General features: G+C 43.1%; 1 protein-coding gene across 2 annotated transcripts in view; it reads left to right on the top strand.

The window, feature by feature from the left end:
- Rbcn-3B (WD repeat-containing protein Rbcn-3B) overlaps positions 1–27,803 on the top strand; it is a 169,444-nt gene that overhangs the window by 94,363 nt on the left and 47,278 nt on the right. For both annotated transcript variants that reach the window (XM_037423573.2, XM_037423571.2), the window contains 4 exons: positions 14,132–14,263; positions 19,700–19,812; positions 20,658–20,798; positions 23,419–23,561. In XM_037423573.2, the coding sequence (XP_037279470.1) occupies positions 14,132–14,263; positions 19,700–19,812; positions 20,658–20,798; positions 23,419–23,561 (529 nt within the window). The remainder of the gene's footprint in view (positions 1–14,131; positions 14,264–19,699; positions 19,813–20,657; positions 20,799–23,418; positions 23,562–27,803) is intronic.

The following is a 27,803-nucleotide window of genomic DNA, read 5'->3' as shown; positions in this document are numbered from 1 at the left end:
AGGTAATCTGAACGGTTCATACGTATTTGATTAGATGGCTTATCATGAACATTGCCTTTGTTCACTCTTTGCATTCTTGTGTTTGTTTCTGACATTCTTTCCGAGCTCCTATAATCAAGCACATGCTGTAGTCAAGGTTATTAATTTTGATTAAATTGTAATGATCTATTTAATAGGAAGTCATTCATGCTCTGTTTTTGCATAGATAAAATGAAATATAGATAAAATAAAATGAAAAATTCGTTTTTGGTTATGTTTGTTTCAAGCAATGAAAAATTGTACGTACTTTGATGTCGCTCACAAGAAGAGGCACGTCAAACATGGTACTAGTGTCTTGCACAAAATGATCATATGCAGCTGCAGAATGAGGCTAAATGAAGAGCAATTTATTTCACAAGAAGTTCACTCCATCCAAAGCTCAATTTTGCTTTTTCCTAGCATATAGATGATACAAATAGCAAAAGCAAGTGATGTATATAAATATGTGCAAGGTGTCTGAACTGAGGATGATCCTGCATGCCGTGGAAAGGCAAATTGTAATGTTAAAGGACAAGAAAAGGGCATAGTGGATCAGGGCACAAATGCGGACAGCTTATTTAAAACATAGAAGAATGGGCAGGGCATGAGTAGAAAAGCAAAGATAACATTCGGTCATCAAGGGTGACAGAGTAGATTTAAAAAAAAAAACAGCTGCGGTAGGGGTGACAGAAAGTCGGGTGGACAGATGAGATTAAGAAGTGTGTGGGAATAACGTGGCTGCAGCTAGCACAGGAGCGGGTCGCTTGACAAAACACGGGACGATGAATATAATACTGTTCCTGGTGTACTGCTTCACTAGACCATAGCACTACCCTCCCCATGCTTTGTGTTGTTTACACTGCTTCTAGTGCACATGCAAAGCATCCTGTCATGTCCATGTGTGTATTAGTGCCTGCCTGCATTTTGTGCTAGTCAAATGGGCTCATGCTTTTCATTACATGTCACATTGCCCACATTTTATTAACTGAGATATGTAGCACCTGTAAACCTTTCTTAAAATTGTTTTCTGGTACAGAAAAGTATTATTCTGTCAAGTCCAGATTGAAGCTGTAAAAGAATTGAAAATTATGCTTGTACCAGGTCTGTTAGAGAAGTATCCGACCTTATTTATTATTATTATTTTTTTTTTGCGAGCACCTAATGCGTTTGAAACAAGCCCGCTTGCATTAGCCAATCTTGAATCTTCGTGCGCAAACGTGAATTTTTTTTTCGCCTGCCAATAGTGTCAGTCACTGGGATGCAGTGTTTGAGTGAGGTAGTGCGCAGTGCTCTCGTCGGTTTTTCTTTGCAAGGAAAATGACGAAAAAAAGCGGATGACCTTGATTCTAGGTCTGGCGGTCTCCTGCCGCCAATTTCCCATGGGGTGGATACCCTCCCAAACAACTATGAACTTCGTTCTGCCGACCACCACGCTGAAAGTGTGTTTGTAGCTATTTATTCAGCAGGTACTTGGAGGCAGCGATTCTTTGCCTCCCACAGCAGTGGAGCATGCTCAACTATTTCACCAAGACTGTGGTGGGTAAAGGTATGCCCAGGACCTTACTCAGAACCTTATGGGGCTACCTTTCGAGATGAGTGTTCAGAGACAATTTTCGATATCTCACAGCGCAAGGAGGACGCAGACGAAGTATAGAAGACTACACAAGCTATGACTCTCAACTTAAGTTTATTAAAGAAAAGGCACGAATATATACACTGGTCAACCCGCTTCGACAAAGGAACTGCGCATGTGCAGCAGAGCCATTTTCGTAATAACACCTTTTCAGGACATGTGGCGCATGCACGCGCATCAAAAAAAACCTATCTACACAACAGGTCATACTAACAAAAACAGACGTGTGAAGCATCCTAAGATAACTGACACTTCAGAAATTGCACCTCCTTTTCGCTAAGGGCAACAGGCGGAAGGCGTCTGCGTCCTTCTTGCACTGTGAGTTATCGAAAATGAACTACTACCAACTAGCCCAGATTTCTCTTCTTGCCCAGAAACAACCAAGCCCCAGGTCTGTGTACTCCCCTACCCATTGGAAAAAACCAGTGGGTTCCCGGTCGGCCCTGGGAATCGAACCTGACACTTCCCGCATTGGAAGCTGACGCTCTTACCATGTGCCACCATCGCGTTGGCCGCATAGACTGGAGCAGTGCTGCTGCATCAAATTCTGCCAGAAACTGGGTGACAGCCAAGTGGAAACCTTCGGGAAGATCACAACGACTTTTGGCGTCTACTCTATGAGCCAAACGCAGATTAAGGAGTGGTACAACCAGTTTGAAGACGGCCGCACATCCGTGCAGAGCGAGCCACGCTTTGGTTGACCATCGGCATGCCGGAATGACCAAGTCATTGCCGAAGTGAATGCTGTAGTGATCCAGGGTCATCATGTGACTATCCTGAAAATATACAGAAGAGCTGGGCGTCAGCACTTTCTCTGCACATTCCATTTTGACCGTACATTAGGCAATGAAGAGAGTTGCGACAAAATTCGTTCCAAAACTGCTCATGGTGGAGCAAAAGCAACTTCCTGTTGAAGTCTCACAGGACATGCTGGAATTATCACTGGTGGCGAGTCTTGGGTGTACGGTTGCAGGGTCCGGAAACCCCATCTCAGTCATCACAGCGGAAGCTTTTCACATCACCAAGACCAAAGAATGCCTGCCAAGTGCGCAGCAGTGTCAAAGTGATGCTGAGTGCTTTCTTTGACTCCCACGGTGTGGTACACGACGAGTACGCACCAAAGGGTCAAACAATTGTCAAAGAGTACTACAGGGATGACCTCTACATGAGGCTGTATGGCGCTAAAGTCTTGAGTTGTGGTCAACCGGAAACTGGTGCATCCATTGCGACAATGCTCCTGCACATTCCTCACACTTGGTTCAGACGTTCTTGGCGAAAAGTCAGGCTCCTGTAGTTCAACAGACTTCTTACTCTCCTGACATGGCTCCCTGAGACTTCTGGCTGTTTTTTTTAAACTCATGAGGACATTGAAAGAAGAGCGATTTCAGACAAGGGAGTACGTTATGGCTGCAACAACAGCTGAGCTAACCTCTACTCCGAAGGCCTTTTCAGAATGCTTCCAACAATGGCAGCACAACTGGGACAAGTGCATGGAGTCTCAAGGAGACTATTTGGAAGGGGATTAGGTTTCTAATGCTCCAATTATGCCAGTTTTTTTTCTACCAAAGGTCGGAGCTTCGTTGATGCTGCTTCGTACATTCAAGAAGAAGCCTTCTCCTCAGTGGTCGTCGACTGTGATTGCAGAGTCATCAGCTGCGCTACCATCCGCACTTCTAGTTCCAGCATTGCAGAGCAGGTTGCCATTGCTCTTGCATTGACGGACGGTGTACATGACACAATTTATTCAGACTCCAAGGCCGCTATCAAGGCCTTCCAGATGTGCATGGTGGCTCCCCAGGTCCTACAGATTATTCAAAAAGTCAAAGACCTCAAAAATCACTCATTGGTCTGGTTTCCTGCGCACCTTGGAACCATTGAGGGTGCCTCGCTCAATCCCAATGACGAGGCGCACTCGGCTGCACGAGGTTTGACTGACCGTGTGCCGGGTAACGCGTCATCTCCTGGGCGACCTGAGCCTCTCTGCTCGTACAACGAGATATGCAAGCACCACTATCTGTCAAGAAGACTGCTGCCTCTACCACACTCCTCGCTATGCAGGGCCCAAGCTGTTACTCTCCGACTGCTACAAACAAACACTTACCTGAGCCCTGCGGCACTGCACACAATGTACCCTGAACGGTTTCGAAGCCCGGACTGCCCCCTGTGTGGTGGTTATGCGGACTTCGAGCATGTACTTTGGGGCTGCGCCTCTGCCAGTCCCCCTTTCACCCAAGAGGAAATGAAGCGACTCATTAAGGCCCAGGACCAGACCTCTCAAATCCTGGCCGTCCAGAGGGCCCGCGCGAGGGCCGTCAGGTTTAACCTGATGGTCCCCAAGTGGGCCTAGCCAGGTGACGCTGAGTTTACTCGCATCTATTGTGGACCGAATAAAGTTGTTTCACTCACTCACTCACTCACCAAAGGTCGGATACTTTTCTAATAGACTTCGTATATTTGTCTATAGCCCAGTGAAGGAAAAAACTTAATGTACAATGATGGAAAGTTTTTAGATCTTGAAAAATTCAGTGGGCTATCGTTACTACCTCCGGTGTGATGTCAATCAGATCCAAAAGATTTTCCAAATACTGTAGAAAAATCATTGCTAAAAGGCCAATGCTGCTGCGTCTGTAAATTTGCTGAAGATCGTTAAAAATTTACTTGATCGATCAGAAAGTCAGCCAAAATCTGAACACTGCTTATGTCAGTCAGACTTTGAAGACTGAGCTTAAGGATTAAGGAAATTTACTAGAATTCTACTGACTTAAGTTAAACTCTGGAAATTCACTACGTAATGAATATACAGTCGAATCTCAATAATTCGAACTTGAAGAGGCCCATAATTTTGTTCGAATTAAAAGAAGTTCAAATAATGGAAGCTAAATGAACAGAGGGCTCACCATGCAGTGGCGCATGTGCATTGAGCTAACACACGAGGGGGAAGTTTTAGAAAACTTACATTTATTCACAAATCACAGGACATTCATCATTAATTGAAGTAATCGGTAATGCGCGCACAAGAAGTTGCGCGTGACAACGTCCAGTGCCAACACTCTCGTAAAGACGACGATGACTGCGTCTCCGCTACACAACCACAGTGTGGCCAGCATGTGAGGAGAAAGGAGGAGCGTGTCCGTGCGGAGAGAAGCAGATTGGCTTTTGAGAGAGAACCAAAACTCCATGGCAGTTTTTTTTCTCTCTTCATGTGTGTCATTGAAAGGAGAAAGTTCTACGTGTCAGGGACAGGAAAGGGAAAAGTGTGGCACCGGCGCGCAAGAGAGAGCCAACACTCTGTGACAGCTTTCTTTTTTTTTCTCTCTCTCTTTGCCCATAGGGTTGAAAGGAAAAGGGTCTTTATGTGGCAGGGACAGAAAAGGGAGAAGCATGGAGGGGGCGGAGTGATTTTTTAATGAGAGAAAAGAAGATAAAAGTGAGCCCCGTAACTGTCTGCATCAGAGTGTGACGCCTCAACAGTGGCTCACAAGGGATTAACAGGGATAGGGATAGAGATGACAACACCCACATACAGAAGTAAAGGTAAGATCATGGTATTGAAGGACCATGGTAAGATAGAGAATGATGGGGACACAGTTGAAAGAGTTCAAGGACGGGACATCACTCAGCGAAAGCTTCACGGCGTCAGAAGATGGTGGAGGGCGAGCCGGTCGACCAGAGCTGCGCTGTCGTCGGAGATCGGGGGGGCACAACCGTTCAGCACGGAATCTAGCGAGCGAGTTAGGGGGGGGGGGGAGGAGAAGTGCCGCACAGGCGCAAGATCGGCATTTGAGAGAGAGCAAACATTCCAACGCAGTTTTTTTTTTTTCTTCGCGCACAGCGTTGAGGTGTCGGAGGTGCCGCCGTGGGATCGGGCGTGATGCTGAGAGCATTTTAGGAGCGCGGTATGTTCGAATTAACCATCGCAAGTTCTCACGCGTATTACAGGGCGTCTTCGCCCATTGGAATACACGTAGCTTTGACAGGACCTCAGCGTGGGTTCGAATTAACCGGAAGTTTGAATTAATGAGATTTGACTGTAGCACCGAAATGTCAGCCATGCTGCTTCTGTACCCAGTTGACATACTGCACAGGACCTGCTGTGTACTACATACGCCTATAGTAATGCACAAACTTGAAGTCACTGGTTCCACTACCTCGGAGGCACGTACAAGCAAGCTTGCACTAATGAGCACACACTCTAGACTGACATCATAAGCCACATGGTCAGGACATTGCTAAATAGTAAATACAGTTGGCCACAAAATAATATGGACCACGTGACTCTGTGGTTGAAGTGCTGTCTGTGCCTAGTAGCGAGCCGTTGCTGTCAAGAGCATTACCCTGGCTGCTCACTTGCCACAGCAGTCTTCTTTACAGCAGGTGGCTCACCACTAAATGGCACAGACAGTGTATTTGCTCTGCACTTGCGTGGTCTGTAATATTTTGTGGCTGACTGTACATGAGTGGGAATACCTCTTTAGTCACAGAGGCCATCGGCGGCCAGGTTTCAAGCATCATTGTGGTGCCTTCCCGGTCTTCTCAGGTTATATCGGCCTGCAGTGAAATGCCTGATATAATATACAAGCCCAGTGTGTATGCCTGCTTGCATGCTGTTCTTGCTTGTCTTGCATTCCTTTACGATGCACTGCTACTACTTTCTTTTGCCTGCATCGCCCTGTGTGCATGTTGTGCTCCCATTGTGCCCAAGGCTCCCTGAAATCTCTGAAAGGAAAGAAAAGCAGAGCTGCCTCCTTTGCGCAAATGGCCACTGCCATCTCTTCGCAAGACGCATACAAGCTGCTGGCTGAATTCAAAGGTGCGGGTTCTTGGCATGCCTGTGCTGCACGTGCACTTCTATGTTTGTTTGCTGTCATTTCTTTTTGTCATTGATTCACTGTGTTCTGCGTTAAGTTGCAACAATAAGTGTGTAAGAAAGGAGACGGATTGTTCAAAGGGCTCGTTTTCTATGTTATGAACATATGAAGTTGACAGACAAGCCATTTTAAGGTTGGGGGTTCATATCCCATCGATGTGAAGGGTGATTCTTAATCCACTTTATAATTTTTTTCAGTTTAAGCGAGAACCACTACAGTACCATAAATAATGTCCCCTGTGTTTTTCTTGGCTTCATTGTCTGTCAGTTTCATTAGCTTATAACAATAAGTGTAGGTTTATCTTATTGAGTAGGTTTGTACAGAAGTATGTGGCACTGGTAAGATTGATCTACTTAGATTTGGGGGGCATTTCAAAGAACTCCAGGTGATGAAAGTTATTCTGGCATCACTGTAGTGTGCCTCATAATTATGTCATTGCATACAATCAAAGAAAAAAAATTTTCTTGGTGCGAAGGAAGTTTTCTTTAAATATGAATCATTTCCAGCTGTCTGAAACTGAGGCTCTGCTTGCAGTGTGTCGGAAAAGAACGAAAACCAGAAGTGAAAAATTAGAAAAAAAATTTTTTACTGGAATGAAAGGGTAAACAAAACGTTATCCATTATTTTATTCTGAAGTCAACCTGCAATGTCTTTTCTCGTTTGTAAATTCATGGGAAAACTTGGCAACCTGGAACAACCGTAAGTAATGCAACGTGTGCATTAATACCAATTTCAGGGCACAACATTAGCCTGTATCTCAGGCATGAATTCTAAAAGTAAAAATGCATTGAAGTTGTGCAGAAAACAGAAACAATGGCAACCACAGGTTTTTATGTAAATGCAAGTGAGTTTTCGTCTGCCCATCATGCAGGCCAGCGGGGAAAGGGCATTCGCGGCACTGAAGTTTGTTTTATCAGGAAAGCAGCCTCTCATTTCAGAAGTACACTCAATGATGAGCTGCTTCTAAGGTCATGTTCATTCCCTTCACTCAAAGCAATGAGCCTGCTAAAAAAATTCGTAATTTTGAAAAAAAGTGACTTAGAAGTATACTGGTTTACGTCTGTTGGTGAAAATTTGTGATACAATGACTTGTGCTCTTCTTAAAGGGCCACTCACCAGGCCTTATACCAAATTTTAGTTAGATTGTGGAAGTTGTTGGGTCTTCGATGAGGAACATTTTTCCACAAAAATGTTTTAAATCGGTTCATTACGAGCTGAGAAAACCTTTTTTGAAGCAGTGCGAAACGAGGATGAGAGGGGGCGAGCTCGAAACCCTTGCCGCTCCTCCCCGTAGCCTTCACAAGCCAAATCTCTTCCCTACCCTCTCCGTCATCCGACCAAAAGGTCACGTGCGCATGACGTGCCCGAACAAGCCCAACTCCCAAGCACGCGAGCGGCGTTTTTTTTTTTTTTTTTGCTCACTAGCATTATATTGCGGTCTACTGCCTGTTTCTGCATGCAAGATGGTTCGGAAAGACTGGCTTAGGCTGTAGCATAGATGAGCACAATGAATGCTCAAACGCATAGGAACGTTACAATCGCTTTCACGGCTGTCGTCTGCCTGATTCACTGACCGCGGGCACACAAGCGCATGTGAAACGCCGGCACATTGGCTTCGCATTTCATTGCAATTAACGAAAAAAAAAAGGAAAGAGGTCGCGCACATTCTCTTATCATGTCTCATTATTTATCTCAACTTTTATTAATCTCTTCAAGCAATAAATTTCATAAACTACGCATGTCGTGTTAAATAATTTTTGCCATGTCACGTGCCACTGTTGGCAACGTCAGAGCATAGTCGTCTACGTAGAGGACTAACGTCACTGCACTGCCGTGTACGTAGGGCCATTCACACATGCACGTCATGCCCTCATTTTCTGGGCGCACGCCTGCCAAAAGAAGGAGGAGCAGCGTTCATATTGAAGTTTGACCCATTTCCGGGGCGCGTAGCCTTGCAAATTTTGGCAGACGTGATCGTTAACGACTCATTTACGCATTGCACTTGTCAGCTCAAAATCGTCAAACCTGGTGAGCGATCCTTTAAGAACGTGCGAAAAATGTGTTTTATTCCTGTTCCACATTCTCGAGAGTAGCGCAATAAAGTGTTGATGGCTTCCACATGACATCATGGACACACTAGTGGCTCCAAGATGGTGGTTTGGAACGCTATTGAGCCTCTGCTGATGAATAGCAAGAGAGCCAGAGTGCGATGTACTGATAACACTTACGTGGCAACTTTCCGGGAGCAGAAAAATTGCAGCAATATTATTGAGCTTCAAGCGCCTTACTCAAATGCCTTTTCTTAGTATCTAAACCAAATTTAGCAACTCAGCAGGAAACGGTGCTTTCGGAACAATATATTTCTGGCAAACCACACTAAGACAACATTCTGAGAAGTTTGGAAAAGCTTCTGCGTGTAAAACGATTTTAGGGGCGAAAATCTTAAAGCCATGGTTCTGTCCATCCTTTGCGTCTCGTTTTGGTACTTCGTGTCCCTGCATGTTGGTGCTCCAATGTAGCATTTTCAGTGACATCAGTGAAAGCCATCTATACCATGAATCCTGTTTTTATTGTTACTTTAACTTCAAGTTTTTGCATGAAAATAAAAACTGTTCAAGCGATCACAGAACATCTTGTTCTCATTCCAGACTTTTTCGGTTGGAATTGAATTAGAACTGAAATGAAGTCAAAATCTTTCGTTAAAAACAAGTTCTGTGCTTGGCATGCAAAATCTGGAAATTAATATTATTATTATTATTAATATTAATATTTTATTATTAATATTATTATTAGGCTTGTGTAAATAGTGATTTTAGTCGAATAATTTTGAATCAAATTCAAATAGTATTTATGACATATATAAAAATGGACATATTTGTCGCTAGTCATGTCTTAGCTAATTGGCACAGAATTTTTATAAAACATAAATAAGGCCTCTATGCAAATGCCTTGTCTTGTTTTTGTTAAAAAGAAGTCAAAATAACTTTGAGTAGTAGAATTTGACCTTTGATGGGATAGGAGTGATAACCTGTAAAATACACAAGATTTTAAATTTTATTATACTGAGAGCAGATAAACCATCATGCAACAACCATGCTTAAAATAAATGATGAAGCGATTTGAGGGTAATATGTTAATTTAAAAGGGCCATGCAACATTTTTTCAAATAGTCATGGAATGGATTCACTAAAGAAGCTTATTGTCTCTCGAATTCTTTGCTGTAATAATTTTTAAAATCTGTCCAGTACGACAGGAGCTGCAAAGATTTGTCGCACTCGCCAATGTCATTCTCTCTTCTTGTGCCGATGAAAGCGCTGGAAGCTAAACAAGAAGGGATGGCACGGGGAAAGAAAATATGTCACCTGCGCCTTGTGACCTTGAGCACTTTTTGTATTTTGTTTTTCTTTGAATATGCGGCTTCTTAGTGCGATCGTGCCCCGCCGCGGTGGTCTAGTGGCTAAGGCACTCGGCTGCTGACCCGCAGGTCGCGGGTTCAAATCCCGGCTGCGGCGGCTGCATTTCCGATGGAGGCGGAAATGTTGTAGGCCCGTGTGCTCAGATTTGGGTGCACGTTAAAGAACACCAGGTGGTCGAAATTTCCGGAGCCCTCCACTACGGCGTCTCTCATAATCATATAGTGGTTTTGGGACGTTAAACCCCACATATCAATCAATCAATCTTAGTGGGATCGTGCACGTACGCATGGATAAGTGGCAGCCCCAGTAACGATCGAGCGCGCCATGCTCAAAACAGCCAATGGCTGATACATTGGCTGTGATGGCTGATTTTTGAGCTTGTGGTGTCATTTGCCGAAAGAAGAGAGCAATTTTTTGCTGACTGAGAATATTCCTCACTTGCAGGCCGTGTGCTGCGCTATAATATTTGATTCGCGTGTCCTCGGTAGCCTCGACCGCGGATCGGCACCGTTTTCTGACCATCCTTATGAAGTGTTGCAGGGCCGCTTTAAATGTGAAGTGAGGCTTCACGGCAAAGCAGGTTTTCTTTTTTTTTTAAATAAATGCTTTCACAGCTTAGCACTCCTACCAAGCAGTAAAACTACTTCTACAGGCAGTTACATACGGACTAATATACATTTATTTGTTCATTGTGAATACTTCGAAATTTTCAATAATGAAATTCAAATTTTAGTGAATTGAAACACTGTACTATTTTTTAAATATTTGAAGCACTTGAATAATCGCACAAGACTTATTATTATTATTATTATTATTATTATTATTATTATTATTATTATTATTATTATTATTATTATTATTATTATTATTGTGCTTATCTGCACAATTTTAGTAGGAATTATATAGGGACATCACTCCGTGTATACTATATTGGTCAGACTGAAAAGGAACTGTATACATTTTGTAAATTTTTGAGAACTGATGTCCTACAATTATGCACATGACAGGCTTGAGCGAGTACCATGGACAAAGAAGTCTTGACAAATTACGGTTTTCAGAGATGGCAGAAAATAGAACGATTGTGTCAATGCACATATTTTAGCGTAGTCATCGGGGCTAGTTTACTTCCACAAATGTTCAGGCCAATTCAGAATTCTGTACATAGCACACCCAAACTGGACTAGGTTGCACTGCTCATTTTTTAACTGCGTGCCAAGGCATTGTGGAAATAAGACTCGCAGCACTCGTAGTTATACAGTGAAATCTCGGTATAATGAACTTAAGAGGGTGTGGCAATTTGTTAGTTATTTTTAAAGGTCGTTATAGTGAAAGCCCAAAAATTAACCATAAATACTTATTTCCCACCGACCAAAACAACTTACCTTTACAACGATGCGTCTTTGAACTCGTTTTTCACGGTAAAAAAACTAATGCACAAGTGAACACCAATAAATGCACATTTACTTTGAAGAAGTCTAGCCTTTTTTTTTTTTTTGACGCGTGCAGCAAAAACATTGCAGCGCGAAGGGCCCCAGTTCATCCACATTCCTGTGGTGCGATTCGGTTCTTTGGTCACAACAGTCTGCTTTTTGCCTTCCAGTTGCCGAAGAATATTCACTTTCTCGCTTAGCGAAAGCTGATTCCGCTTCTTTGTCGCAAGCTGAGATGAACTCATTCGTAGTAGCACCACAACCCGAACGCCAACTTGCTTTGAGGAGGCGATAAGTAATCACCGAAAAGAGATGAACACAACTGACAAACAAGGCCTCCTAGTCCTAGACCACATGTAGAAGTGACAAAAAAAAAAAAGAAAAACTCGAAGCGTCGCGGCTCTCATCGCCTCTTCCGAAGAATAAAAGTGCTAAAAAAGAAAATTGCTCGCGTTTCGTTTTCTGCTCCCTCGCAGTCTCAGGCTTTTCGCACCCATGCTTCCTGCTCCGCAACTCCCACTCTGCTCTCTGCCTCGCTGACCTTGCCCTCCCGTGTTGCCCTCGCCCCTTGCCTCTGGGCTTGTAAACCTGCACATCCGCGCTTCAATAAAAAAAAGAAAAGAAAGTTTCCATTCAGTTTTTTTTCTCTCTTTGCACCGTCGTGCATCTTATGAGAAGCAAGACGTTCATTCGCTTTGTCGTCTGCTTGCGTATCGCTCCGGTGGTCGCAACACATTTCAGAACATGTGCTCGTATTACTGAGGCATTGTTAATCTAATGCGGTACTAAATTAACGCTCATTATTCTGAAAAGCTCAGTATTCTGAAGTACGTGGTGGCGAAATAATTCGACATTGAAACTATTAGCAGTTGGCGTGGTATTTTTAAAAGTTCATTAATCTGAAAAGTTCGTTGATGTAGGTTCGTTCTATTGATATTTCACTGTACTAGGTGTTTTCATAACTTACACAATTCCTGCGAATCCCACGCAACTACGCATCTGTACTGTGCATGAGAAGCTGATGGGGCCTGTGTATGATGCACCAAAAGAGACAGGGAGCATGCGCGAAAAAAATTCGGGCCCACATCTTCCCACAGGGGGAACTCAAGTGAATGCATCACAGAGTGGGGGGGGGGGGTATCGCATGAATGTTACGTCGACTCCAGTCAAGCAAAGTGTAAAGTCAAGCAAAGCATAAAATAAAGCAAAAGCCAAGTAAGGACGGTCTTGACTGAATTCCGAACACGTGCTCTTGACTGAATTCCGAACGCGCGCTTATGTACACACCGCCTGCGTTTGAAAGAGACGAGACGAGGCACAAGACGAGCCGAGCATGTGCAGTGGGGATGTGGACAGTGCTGACGCCGAAGCGCGAAATTGTGCGACTACGAACTGCTCTGCATTTAAATTGTACTAGCGAAGTGTGGGTGTAAAAAGAAAAGAAGAACAGGAATTCCTGATGTGGGTGCTCGTGACATTTGGCTGATTTTATCAAGGCCGCCCCACATCGCTTGTCACCTGACGCTGCTTGTCACCTCACACCACTTGTCGCGTCACACCACTTGTCTTTCACGCCAGTTGTCGCACCACGCTCCTTGTCACCTTGCATAGCTTGCGGCCTTGGGGCGTTCTTCACTTCGCACTGTATAAAACTTTGCACTGCCACCTCTTATCGCTCAAGTCACTCAGTCCTCCACTGGGTCAGTCTTTGTTGGTCCAGTCCCTGCACTAAACTAAGCTTTGTTCCTAGAGAACTTTGCAAGCTTACTATTGCTCTTTTTGTCCTCGTATGCTTTCACTCTAGTATGTCTGTCTTTTGTGTGCACTAAGAGACTTTCAAAACCAGAAAAACAGCGTCATCACTTTGGTGGTACTGGCTACATTTCCAGCCTGGGGCACTTTTGAACTACTCTTTATGATGCCATTCAGCGTTTTATCATGTGCAGTCAGTGAACCTTAGTTAAAAAATGAAGTATTTCATGCTCATCCTCTCCAGCTTAAGATGGGACACAAATTCCTAGTAAATTATTTTTCACCACCTAATTGTAAGAAACATAGTGATAATTTAAACTACAAATCATTATGAAATTACATGTCTTCGATAGCAGAGAGAAAAGCAAGTGCACTAAGCTCCTGTGGAATGAAACATGAAGAGACCACGAAAATGCGTTCTGTTTAATTGGAGTATCATTTACTGAGAGATAAACAGGCATGCAAAATTCAAGTATAAAACCAATCATATTAGAGACAGTTGTTGCAATTAAGCAGCAATTTTATTTAAGAGAGTTTAGTTTACTGCGAGTCTATTGATACTTGTAGCTGCAAAAGAACTGTGTTGTACAATATTTTTGTATTATTTCATATCTTGCATACTTTCAACAATTTTTTAAGGGTTTCCTTCACCTTGCATAAACCTTTGTTTAGCCACTATCAATCCAATCAATTATGTATTAGATATGTGTAATGCATAATTGTAATTACACCCTGTGCCTGATACATCTTTGTTGCACTTGCACTAGAATAGCTGGGCTGAGTAACATTTTATCACATAATTTGTTGGAACTAATTGAATAATGTGCTGAGCAGTTTGCAAAGGTTTGCTTGGCTTTTGACAACCATTCTTCAGCTTGTGCGTAACTTGCAGCAAGATGAATAGATTTCCCAAATGCTGCTTTTATCTGCAACTTGGAATGTGTCATACATGTCTAAATATAGAATTTGTCGCACAGTGTTGGCCTAATGGAGCGTGTCTGTTGCATCGTGCAGTGCAGCTGCTCTCCGAAGAGTATTCGGGAATGTCGCCAGGCACGCTGGAGTCTCAGGGCCTCATCAACCAGTCCGAGTACCAGAAGTACCTCACCTTGTCTTCTTCACCTGAGACTCACAAGAAACTGTCAGGTACGTTCTAAGGAGTCGTTTGGAAGAAGCTTTAACCGTAGAATTCACAGTTTTATCAACAATAAAACGCTGAAAGGCTCCTGTTTTGCAACCTTCATGACTGCACGCCATTTTAAAAAAATTGCCCTGTGAACGTGCAAAGCTTCTTATGCAAAACCAGTCAGTTGTCACGACTGCAGTGGGAAGCCACAATGAGTATTTTATTGTTTTTGAGCTCAACAAACTCAACTTCAGACTTGAGCCACAGCATTTGCGGCGCTTTTGTGCATGAAACGCTCGTAATGTTCCATAATGTTCACACCCCCCTATAAAAACTGCTACTGCCCTCCCCTCCTCATTCGCTCAACATTCTGCAAGCTGTCAGGATGCCGGTCACTGCTCTCACTTGCCTTCATGTCAACTCTTAGTGTCCTTGCTGCCTGCTTCGATGTAGCTGCTCCTCCGAAGCTGCCCTTGTGAGCACAACTGTCAATCATGGGGTGCCCTTTAGCAGTTCATGCGTCTTGCACGACCCCGACAACCTTTCCTCAGCAACATGGGAAGCCAAAGCCAAGTCCACCATTGCAACTGTCGCCGTCATTTTCGCACATGAGATAGCTAAATGCCTTGATGACTTTTCGAAGCTTCTGCACCGCTCACTGCGTACAGTTACCATACTTACTCGAACGTTATGCAAGTTTTTCCGATTTTCCTACATAAAGTCGCATACCGAATATTGAAATACGATTTTTCTTTCTAGCCACAGTGGATAGTCACCCTTCGCAATACAATCATGGTTGCAGTACAATCGAGCAAATATAGTACTTCGCCACCGATGGCATGTGCGTTGGGATCTGTGCTGCAGGCTATGTAATTGTGTTAGAGTGCTTTGATAAGCATGCTTTGCATGCATTTGGCGGTCCACTGTGATAAAAGATTCCATCAAGCTGCAGAAAAACTTAATATAGCCATGGCTAACTGCCTTTTTTATACCTGAATAAAGTATTGCCTCATTAAGTATGTATTGTGTTTTGGCCTCCTCGCAGCTGTGGCACAATTAAAGCTCAAGGGGGACGCGGCGATGGGAATGATGAATTTGGTCAAAATTTTCGACATTTGGTTTGTTTTTTTCCGCGATCCTCAGACTTTTCTTTACCTAGTAGTGAAATATGATCATGATACACGCTGTAGTAATCGAGAAAACAGCACTTAATCAGCATGTAGTCATCCAAAATCGCGAGAAAATCGGGTGTCCGATGGTGCCGCCGAGCCACGAATTACGTGTCTTCCGCTCGGCGGAGCCCCGCCATCTTGGTATCATCGCAGAGAGGAGCGATGGGACCTGAAGATAGTTGCACTGTCGTATTTCTCCTACCAACAATAAAACCAGGAGAAGCAAGCTAAAAAAGGCAAAAGTGGCATCGTGATTGGTTGCAATAGTCACGTGGGGGCACATGGTGCGCTCCTATTGGTTGTTCATGATTTGAATGGCTCGTCCCTGTGCAGTGCCGACGAATCCGCGTGTGGTGTTGATGTATTCACGTACCGGTTTAACGGGTCCACGTGCGTGCAGCGGTGCCCACATGCCCACGTGCAGCGGTGACCGCGCTTCTGCCAACAACGGCATGGTATTTGCAACCACAGATGTTTGCGCTTCGAGTGTCCAACAGAGGATTTTGGTTCTAACTTCCGCTGATGAAGAAATTGTGTGGCAGGAAGAGACGCGAGCGGTCACTTTGAATGCGTTATCAGCGACCCCGGCAACAAAGAGGAAATTTAAGCTACTGAAGGGTGGCGAAAGTGACAATGATGTTATTCCTGAGGCATCATTTTTTGTTGTAAACAAGGTGATGATGAATAAGCTGCTGTCGGAATTTTCCTGCCGCTAGTGCGGGAAATCCTTAGTTCATTTTGAAACTGGACTTATAGTCTTGGGCTCTCAACAAAAATGGAAGTTATATGACCACTGTGGTACAATAAGTAAAGAATGGTTGTCCCCAAGGTGTGCTGGTCTTCAGCATGGCAGCCCCCTTGAAATCAATGTTCGTGCCATGAGAGCTGTGCAGTCTGTGGGCACAATTCAAACTGCACTGAATATTTTTTCCCGCATGGACATTTCACATAGCAATTTACACCACCAGTCATACAGGAGGCTGCACTGCAAGCGTAGTCGCCCTGCCACTGCATCTGCAGCCAGAGCAATAGAGGCAGCAAGTGCCGAGAAAGTGCGCCAGACATATGAAGACCTTGAATGTGCCCCTGGGAACATTGATGTCATTTATGATGGCACATAGATGACGAGGGGCCACACAAGCCACATCGGTGTTGGCTGTGTCATTGAGTTGTACTCTGGCCTTGTCCTGGACCACTGTGTTCTCTCCAACTACTGCCATGGCTGTACTCTTGGACCAAAGCCTCAAGACAATGGGTACTTGGAGTGGTATGGAAAACACATACTGCTGTGCCAAAAAAACACAGAGGCGAATGCAGGGCAAAGGGAAACAATTGCAGCAAAGACCGTGTTTCAGCAGTCACTTCCAAAACATCAGCTCTGCTATACAAGCATACTTTGCGATAATGAAAGTAGCAGGTTTACCACCCTCAGTAAAGATAAGGTGTATGCCTTTATACCCATTTACAAGCAAGAATGTGTAAATCACGTTAAGAATAGAATGGGCACAGCTTTGCACAACCTCATCGAAAAAAACAAGAGCAGGACCGAGAGCTCAGCATGAGTGGAAGAGGCCGCCCCACACAAGGCCTAATCAAGAACTCACGGACTGTTATGAATGGGCTATCAAAAGTAACTCAAATGATGTGCCTGCCATGGAAAAGCCTATCATGGCTAGTTTTCATCACATCACATCGACTGATGATGAGCCTCACCATGAGCATTGTCCAACTAAAGTTAGCTCATGGTGCAACTTTAATGCTGCGGCAGCCTCGGGGGAACCAGCACCTGCGCACAAGCTGCAGCTTCCTGTTCATGTTCGGGCAGCACTCCTGCCTATACACCAGAACACAGCGAGCTCAGTGCTTGCTGCCTTATTGAAAAGCGTGTGGCACCATCTGTTGCAAGCGCGACGAAGCAACACCCTCAGCTGCCACGCGAGCAGACGCTCTGCAACTCAAACGCGAAACTTCACAATCCGAGTTCGGCTGTAAGCATTTTTCGCGCTGTTCTTTTGCTGGAATTTTGTGCTGATTTCGTGTGAAACGTTGAGGAGACCTTCCTCGACAGTCCGCAATGTCTGCAGCATGTGCATTGCAGACTGCGAAAGCGTCTTCATCAGGTACGTATTATTCGGGCGAAAAAAACGGGAACACTGGCAAGCATTAACTGCGACGTGCCTTGGCTGTGACAAAGCAGAATTTGTGCTGTAAGCCGACAACAGGGTAGCGCTAGAATCTGGCTCCAACTTACGCTCATGCACCGCATGTGTATCAATTGCCAGTCCTGCCGGGCACTTGCAACACACATGCGATGCAACAGTGCCAGCCAGAACAAGATTTTAAACTGTTACGGTGACGCCGGCCGAAAGCACATGTAGATTCGCCTAGGGACAGTCAAGGCATGTCGCAGTTCGATCGGGTCGAAAGCCATGATTTCCACACCGTTCAGGTCCCTTTGTATCGCGATAATAGGCAGTTACAGTTGTACTAAACATGCGCGATGCGTGCATACATGCGTGAGTCATAATACGTATACCTTATTATTGACATGCAGCTTGCGAAAGAGTACTACAATAGTTTTGTGTCGCACGCTACTGGCATACTGCACGCAAATTGCCACCGTGAAGTGGAACAGCTGGAGTCACGCTCGAATGAATGTAATAAGTATAGTTACTCGTACACTTTACTAGGCTCATAGTTTTTCATGTCGATTGCGATTATATCCTAAGGCGACGGAGCTCAGCGTTTTTCGTTGTGGACGGAAATCTGTGCAATCGCAAAGCACTGCACCGGCACGATTCCCGTGATGCGCTGTGAACGTCACAGGCAATGCTCAGCAATCTCTTCCTCTTGCACTGGTTGTTGTCGCATCAGATGACAGCACAGTGGTACCCAGATGACATTTTATAAGCGGGTGCAGCGTGAACAGGCACGTTTTCGCATTTTAAACTCCTAGAGCCACTGCTTGCCATGCTGGCGAGGTGCGCCTTGGCAGTTCAAACCGCTGAATGCGCCTGGGTTTGAGATAGGCATGCTCTCGTCTATATACAACTGCCTTTCTTCAAGGAAACGTCTGGAAAGATGCCAGCAAGGCAGAACTCAGAATGCCATCGAGTCGTTCAACAATGTGATTTGGTCGCTCCAGTCCAAAACACAGTTTGCCTCTCTTCGAAATGTTGAGAGTGCTGTGGCAGATGCAGTTTGCCGTTTTAATGCTGGCTGTGGTAAAGCACTTCAAGAAATTACCCCACAACTTGGCTACACTCTAGGATCATGCTCCCTTCGGCAGGCTGCTGAAAGGATGCACGGCGCATGAAGAAGTCAACTGAAGCGCATAAAACTGCTCCAAAGAAGCACAAAACTGACTTGAAATCAAAAGAAAATGTGTCCTCAAAGGCAAAAGACTACATCTCAGGCGCGTTTTAGGTGCTCATAGCTAATAATGAACTGCTTTCATGTAACAAGACTTCGAGCTCTGTTTTCTCAGCTTCCATTTTTCGTGAAGCTGCTGTCGGTCATACCAGTGCTACTTCATAACTAATGAAGCTAAAATTATTCTGTTTCTCAAACTTAGCTCCTGAAACACTGGGGAGTGCTGTAATGCTATTCATTTCTGCCTGTAAGTTGTGAAAAACTTTATATTTTGTTTTTTCAAAAGTTGTCGATAAGAAAACATAAGAAATTCCAGAAATTTTTTCTTTGCTCATTTTGACATAAAAAAATAAACAGCATTACCACATACAGTGGGCCTTGCTGAATATGTGTAAACAATTATGCTACCAAAATTGTGTTTTTAACCAATTATTGGGGTATGATTGTAAAGTTGTATCAAATGTTCTAACTTGGAAACTATGTTGGATGTCTTGAAATTGATCGTATTTATGATATCAGCATAGCAAATGACAGCGTTGTATCAAATTTTATCAATATATTTATAGAAACAAGGAAGATAATTTTCATTGCCAGGTCCCCCCTTAACTGTTTTAGCTTTTATCAGATGATCACTTAAATCGAAATACCACTACCACTTATATTTTTTCAGGCTCCCACTGATCCTGCGTAATGAGGGGTTACTGTATTTCATATATTCAATCTCAAGTAATAAAATATTGATGTTGCAGCAATATCATTGTTGTCTAACTCGTTATTTGCCTTTAGTGTTCGAAAAAGGCGAATCTAAGAACAGTACTAAGCTGCATATAGATACTGCTTTTTTTTAACAGTTGGGAAATATAATATTGGCAGTAGCTCTTGACACTGACTCTCTGTCATCTTGTGGTGCAGGTTTTATCGCTAAAGTGAAAGACACCGCAGAGACTGCAGCATCAAAAATCCAAGCCAAGGCAGAAAGTGTTGGCATAAAGACATCTCAAACAGATGCTTCTGTGGGCGGCAAGGTACTTAGTTTGTTTGTACACTTTCGGGATTCAATATTGTACCATACCTTCTGCTGGAAACATAATATGCGAGGCAGAAGTATGAAAGTTAAACGAGGAAGCCTAGGAGTAAGTGAAAGACCATGCAATTTGGAACGTGGTTACCAGAATTATAATATGCATCTTTTTTTTTATTTTTTCTTGTAATTAATGTTTCAGTATAACAGGAATCTTTAACTCTTGTATCTTTGAGAGAACACCAACAGCTTTGCTGTAGAGGTGCAGAACCATTCCCTTCTCTTGCTTTTCACTGATATGCTATACAAGCTCAAGCGTGAATTCAAGAGAATCAAAGTTTTTTCCATCCATTCATTTCTCTGTGTAATCAGTGTAGCCTTTGCTGTTTATAGTCTGGCTTTAAAAACGTCCTTGTTTGTAAGAACTCACTGCAATGCACACTGTGTAGCGATGCCTGCTTGCTTGATCTGCAACATGCAGAAAGGTCTGTTGCGAGTATGACAAACCTTCCCGAGCACTTGGCATCGTTCAGAAGTGCACAGTTTCCTACTAAAAAAAACAAAGTGAATGTTTCAGCTCGGGCGTCACTTTCATTTGAGCGCGGCGCTCAGTAATTCTTGGTCAAGTCTTCAATGTGTTTAGTTGCAGACTGTCCTGCCAAGTTCATGCATGAAGCCATAAACACACAAGTCTACCGTACTGCAGCCTGCTGACTTAGAAGCATGGTATAATGTTTCTTTCATCCATAACCATCAACCATAACCATCATAGCTCTTCGTGTGTGAGCAGTTTCTTGTGCAGACAGTTGTTCAGAATGCCACTCGTGTCGTTCCGGCTTGCTTACGCAGCCAGGAGATCCGAAGAACGCAGCGGGACTGGCGGCCAAGCAGAAACACCTGAGCTTGGCCGAGACCAACCTGACCATGGAGATTGCCCAGCTGCTGCTGTCCCTCCTGCATGCTTGGGGGCTTGACAATGACCTCGACAAGGCAAGGCTGGCTGTTTGATCTGAAATGGTAGTTAGGAGTTATTACGATGTGTAAGCTTGTTACTAATAGATCGCCTACATGTTATGGCACACACACACGTGCACTAAGTATACATTGAACAAACATCACATGGGACTGCATATATTCTACCCACATAGCTTCTGTCTTTAGGTCTTACTAGGGCTATATCATTGTGTGTGACTGGCTACGAAATTGCAATACTAGCATGCTAATAAAAAAAATGAACCACTTGTTATTGTTTCTAATAAACATGACAGGTTAATTTTATGAAGTAAGTACTTCAGAAACCTATCAAGGGTTGAGAAAGGAGTCTGCTTTCAACAGAAGTGATTTTAACTTGATTTCAAGGCAATATAATCTATAGCCTTGTTACTAGGCTTGTGCAAATACTGTATTTGCTGGCGTAGGGAACGCACTCACATAGCTAACACGCCCCAAACTTCAGCCGTGAAATTTTTGATTTTTTTTCTAATACGTAATAAATGCACCCCCTACGTTCATCCACTGCAGTCCTGCGAATCGACATCTGGCACCTTCTTGCCCAATGGATCTCTTCCATTTCTTATTATTATGCCAACCCCCCTCAGCTTGCTCCCACTGCCGTGAACCGTTTCGTTTTCTTTTCTATCTGTGCATGGCACATCCCCTGTCATTTTGAATTATCTATGCATCACAGCAATGTTCAGGAACAGTGCGAGTATAGAAACATCGGAGCTGACAAGCATACAGAGAGCGGAGGTCGTGAAACTGCCTGTGCCAACGAGTGATTGCTTCCTGCAAGTATTAAATTTTAAGGCCCAACCACATGTACGTGATTTTAGAGCGATGACTACAGGATTCGCTGTCGTCATGGCTGTCGTGAAGGTCCATTCGTTGCCATCGCATTTCAGGCATGTTGCAAGTTTCTGGAAAACCAGAAAAAGCCACTTGTCTCTCAGAAAAAAGCGTGACAATTTCCGCAACATGATAGCACACCCGATTCTTGCTTAGGTTGGGATTTGCTCTTGATGCTTGTTACCGCACGTACTTCAAGGAATGCAAAATGTGGGTTACCTTTTCTACAGACACTTCTGAGGTGTACAACGAGGTGGCGGCCATATTTTTTGTTAATCCTGTTATCGACGAGTTATTTTTATGCTTCGATGGTAGCTTGTAGCCATTTTGGTTACTTACTCCAATTTCAACGTCATCATCATAGTCGTTGTGCAAGGTTGCCACGAGTTTGACACTTCTGGGCACTTCTAGAGAACACAGCAGATGCTACTGTTGCGGTTAGACTTTTGTAAAAAAAACAAAGCCGCGAAATACTTTTATGTAGGCTTGTGCGAATATTCGAATGCTGGGAATATTCAATTGAATAGTACAGTATTTTAATTTGCTTTGATTTGAATTTCAATTATTGAAAATTTCAAAGTATTCGTAAAGAACAAAAAGGTATATATTGATCCGCATGTAACCCTCGTAATGGTGCTTTCACTGCAGTAGAGGGATTCTAAGCCGTGAAAACACTTGTTCAAACGTATATTAATTTGCATAATACATTTTGTAAAGGTGGTTTTGTTGCAATGAAGTAGTGTTACGCAGTAAAAACATTTATTTATAAGAAATTTGCATTGCCGCGAAGCCCCACTTCAAGGTTAAATGAACATATCACCCTTACATCGATTTATGATTTTTGACGTTTAAAAGGTTCTTACCGGCTTAAATGTTTTAAGTTTAGTAAATAATAAAATGTAACATATTTTACAAGCTATCATTTGCATTCTACCAAAAGTCAAATCCTGCTACAATTCAAGGTTGTTGCCACTGTGTTTCAACAAAAAAAAAAGGCATTTGCACAGGGCATGTTTTAGCTTAAAATATTTATATATACTAGACTCCTTTCAAACAAAACCTCAAGGGACCAGGAAAATGTGTTTCTTTTAAGGGGAGTTTCGTTTACTGAGAGATAAACACGGATATAATATTAAAGTACGAAAACAAACATATTAGTGGCAGTTGTTCCATTTAAGCAGCAATTCTATTTAAGAGAGTTTCCTTTAATAGGAGTCTACTCTAAATTGTGTTTGTTAGGTCATGACAATTATGCCCATTTTTGTTTTTAGCATGTGATATATATACTATTTATATTTGATTCATAATTATTCGACCAACATTACTATTCGCTTTGAACCAAAAATATAACTGTTCGCACAAGCCTACTTTTATAGAGAGTGCGGGTGGTACAGGGACAGCTTGCAAAAGATAGCGCCATCAACCACTGAGGATGTGAAGTGCGACAAAGCTGCTGTTTCCTACTGTTTCCAAACAGTGTACGTGTATGTCAATTGCAAAAGGTTAAGCTACGCAACTTTCTTTTGAATTACTGCATATCTTGCTCACTTTGAGTTGTAGCAGGATTTCACCTTCGGTATAATGCTAGCGATAGCTTGCAAAATATGTTGCGTTCTAAAGATTCCTATATTTTGAGCGTATAAGATGGTACAACATGCTTTTAAACCTAAAGGAAGCCCATAATCTGATATTAGTTTAGTTGAGTAGAACCCCAGAATTTAAATGATAAGCTTGCCAATGCCTGCCAATGATATGGTGTGTGCAGGCATGTGAGGGAACCTTGGGCCTGCTGTGCCCCATGCGACCCATCTGCTTTGGCCTGCTGTCCAGGGGCAGCCACATGAGCCTGCTGCTTCCGACCCACACGTACCGCATACTGCCCCCATCTCAGGAGGCCGCACCAATCAGGTGCTGATACTCTCGGTTCCGTTCGGACTATTGTACATACGCTGTTGTTCCGCCTCTTGTTGTAGGCAGAGCACGTGATGGCATAACAGCCAGGGCTGAGACAGCTGTGCATATTGCGCATTTTTGATACATTTCTGTTTTCTTGCAGCAAACTGCTCCAAAACCTCTAAAATCGCAAAAATTGCGCTTACCTGCTCCAAAACAGCCTCGAAAGCTATAATTTTGTTGCCAACATCAGCTTCGGTGGGGAAAAAGGCCGAGTGGACTAATAAGACATGCCCAATCGTGTGTTTTTTTTCTTTACTTTGCACCTTTCTGGTGACGAAGGCTCCCATGGTGTCACCATAATCTCCTCCAAACTGTTGTAAATATGCGTGACCTCGCAGAAATGTGCTGTCGTGCATCGAGCGTGCTGCTTCTGGTGCTGCTTCTGCTGCTGCTTCAGGCTGTGTGTTGCTGTGCCACTGTCACCTAAATTGAACCACTGAGGAGAGTGGCGAGCGCAGCAGAGTTGACTCAGGTTTTTTGTTGTGCGTAGTGCGTTCCTCTGGTCACTGGGGTTTTCATATCGACGCGTTTGGGTGCGGTACACTACGCGTGCATGTTTGCCGCGAGAGAGTAAACTGTGAATGCGGAGTCATTTCTCTGCATGCGACGTTTCTTCTGGATGCTCTGGCGTGTGCATATGGGTTCTCGAAATGGGCTCTGTGAGCAACAGAATGCATGCAACTCATTCCCAATTTATGCCCATTAGGTACTAATTTATACAAGCGAGTTCTCATTGCATTTAAAAAAGAAATTTAATTGCGGTGTCTGCAGGTAGAGAGAAACACGTGGTTATTTGCGAAGCCGAAGTGACAGAACGCTCATCCAAACTATTTTAAACAATATTAAAGGGAAGCTCGGCACTTTATTTGCGACTCATGACGCGTTGGCAATCACATGGCACAATTTTCTTGAATGGTGATTTGCCACTGCTCCGTTTTGTAATCGGAACTCACAACGAGCGCTTCAAAAGGCGTGGCTGCATTCAGGCTAAAAGGCGTGGCTGCATTCCGGCTCTGGGCTACACGCTTTTAGGCTTATTTTTATGTTCCATCGGTTTTTCGGTCGGCGGCCATTCCACAATGTGACTTCGGTTTTTTTCTTTTTTTTGCAATAAAATCTGCCTCTGTACATTTGGCGCTTCGATTGCATGGACACAAATTTCTTACCTGCGTGATGCTAGCGCGTTATGCGAGTCGTGGCGCGGGCAGCGATCGCAAGTCAATGTATTATCGGGAGTTCTACATCGACGGTAATGAACTGTGATATAAAAAAATATAGAACTGGCCAACATGTGCGGTATTAATAACGCGTGGCTGCTTTTGTGGAGAGGCGTTATCACTACCATACGCTTATCATTTAGTACCATACACACGCGCTTTACAAGATAGTCGGTTTTGTGAGGTTTCTTGGCTCCCGCTCTGCACTCTCGAAGGGGTTCACGCACGAGGAGGCCGCGAAGGGCGATGCAGCGCTTTTTTGTCGTCTGTTAAAGTTTTTGATGCTATCATGTCAGACTTTTCTTTAAGCAAAGGACCACTTTTACGTAACTGAGATTCTTGTGCAATCACAATTCTTAATTTATTTTTTAGTGTTATGTGTTTTTCTTTTTAAATGTTTCTGGCAAACCTCGTTTTCAAAAAAAATCTTTTTTTGAAATAATGTTATTTCACATGTTTGTTACAATGGCTAGATAGGTCACGTGGTGTATAAAATAAGGTAGTGCAGTTCATACCTGTCGACAATCTGTTTGAAAACTTTCTTCAAAATTTGTTTCAGTGTTATGTGTATCATAAGCAAATTAAAATATGCATTGGTGCTCCCACGCTGCTAAACACTTGTATTTTCAAGCTGCCAAGACGACATATTAAATGCCGCTAACTGCTCCGAAGCGATGTTCTTGTGCTCCAAAATTGGAGTTTTGCTGCTCCAAAAACTGCTCCCAATTTAGTCTCAGCCGTCTCACCCCTAACAGCACACATAAAATGAAAGCACTGGTATGTACATTCTGCTGCTCTTCAATTATACAGTAAAAGCTCATTAGACACTGCACCTGAAAACTTTTTAAGAGTTCTTTATCGATTCTATTAAAGTATGCTGAGTTCTTATGTATATTTGTGTGCCGATTTTATATACGCAATTGTTTTCTTCATACAATATGTAGTTTTTAAACTCCACGTGCCATTTTGGAAGTCTTACTTTGCCTTAACTGGGAGAGTTGCAAAGTAAATAAGTATATTAGAATGGCCTGGAAATAGTATAGAGTGCAAGAAAACGAGAACAACAAATGTCCTTGGCCCATTCGAACAAAAGTTGTGGTATGTTGAATGATTGTGACTGAAATACGATCTTGGTGTAGATTCATTGTCGAATGTTCAATATACCGTAACTTCTGTTCAAATGGGCTCAGAACATCTATTGTTGCGTTCTGTACTCATTCGAGGTAATTCTGATGTGCCTAATTACTTTGTAACTCCTTTTGCTTAGGCAAACTATGGCTTCCAAGAAGCACATGATATGTTTGGTAAATAAAAAACTACATATACTACAAAAATAATTGCATATTTGAAATCTTCATGCAAATATACTCAAGGAGTTACATCTCGATCGAAAAAAAAAATAAAAAAAAAGTTTCAGGACCCATGTCCCCCCTTTCAGATTTCACGAAACTGGAAAAACTGTCCGTACTAACCCATATATGCCCTGTGTATACATGTAGGATGCTGAAACTTTTCTGTGTAGCTCTAATGTTTTTTTTATATAAAAAAAGTAGCACCACTTAAGTTGTGTTTATGATGCCCTGTCTTTTATCACATGCAAGTCAAGGTGATCGCTGGGCTACAAATAGCCACGTGCTTGCAGTCATAAAATGGCTATTTCTTATGCGTGTAGCTGAGCGAGATACGGCGAAAAACAAATATAAGCATTATAGAGTATAATTCTTCTTGATGCTGCTGTTTTTTTCAATTGTTCGTCAGTTAATGGGGTGTGCAGTAACTTTTGCATGGCAGCTGTAGGGGCTAATGTTTTTTTGTTTTCGGTGTGTCAAACATTGGTGTCCTAGATATAGGACAGCTGGGAAACGACTGTTCGAAAGATTTTCTTTAATGAAAGCCTTATTCTGTTTTCTGAAGTCGTAGAAGCAACCATTTCGGGGAAATAAATTGGTTTTGTTGATTTTCCCAAGTTTGGGCATATATGGGGTAGCAAAATGCAGAAATATCCAAAGTAATATCCAAAGAAATATCCAAAGAAATATCCAAAGCGCGATACGGCGAAGAACAAATATAAGTATTATAGAGTATAATTCTTCTCGATGCTGCTGTTTTTTTTTCAATTGTTCGTCAGCTAATGGGTGTGCAGTAACTTTTGCATGGCAGCTGTAGGGGCTAATGTTTTTTTGTTTTCGGTGTGTCAAACATTGGTGTCCTAGATATAGGACAGCTGGGAAACGACTGTTTGAAAGATTTTTTTTTAATGAAAGCCTTATTCTGTTTTCTGAAGTCGTAGAAGCAACTATTTCGGGGAAATAAATTGGTTTTGTTGATTTTCCGAAGTTTGGGCATATATGGGGTAGCAAAATGCAGAGATATCCAAAGTATCAAGAAAACGATTTAAAAATGTCTATTTCATCAATGCAAGTCTAATTTTCTTTAGGTATACGTAAATGCAGTACGGTAATCATTTTTCATACGAGCAGTGTGACAGTATTTTTTTTATTTGTTACTTTGTTAACAATGTGAGTGTTCAAGACACCATGTCTTAAAGGGCCACTCACCAGGCCCCATAACAAATTTTAGTTACACCGTGAAACTGGTTATGCGTCTGATGAGGAGCATTATACCACAAAAATTTTTTCATTCTGTTCATTACGAGCTGAGAAAACTTTTTTTGAAGCGGCGCGAAGTGAGCATGAGAGGAGGCAAGCTCGAAACCCGTGCGCTTCCCCGCGTAGCCTTCACAAGTCAAATCTCTTCTCTACTCTCTCCGACATCTGACCAAGAGATCACGTGCGCATGACAAGCCCAACCCCCGAGCACGCGAGCGGCGTTGTTTCGTTGATCAGTGTTATTTTCTGGCCTACCGCCTGCTTCTACGGGATGGTTTGGAAACGCTGGCTTAAACGCAGTAGACTATATGAGCATAATGAGTGCTCGAAGGCGCAGGAGCATTAATTTCTTTTCCGGGAAAGGCCTC

Source organism: Rhipicephalus microplus, chromosome 4 (assembly GCF_043290135.1).
Source record: "Rhipicephalus microplus isolate Deutch F79 chromosome 4, USDA_Rmic, whole genome shotgun sequence".
In the NCBI taxonomy this organism is placed as follows: Eukaryota; Metazoa; Arthropoda; class Arachnida; order Ixodida; family Ixodidae; genus Rhipicephalus; species Rhipicephalus microplus.
Note: the sequence above shows the minus strand (reverse complement) of the source record. Positions and strands in the feature narration are given on the sequence as shown.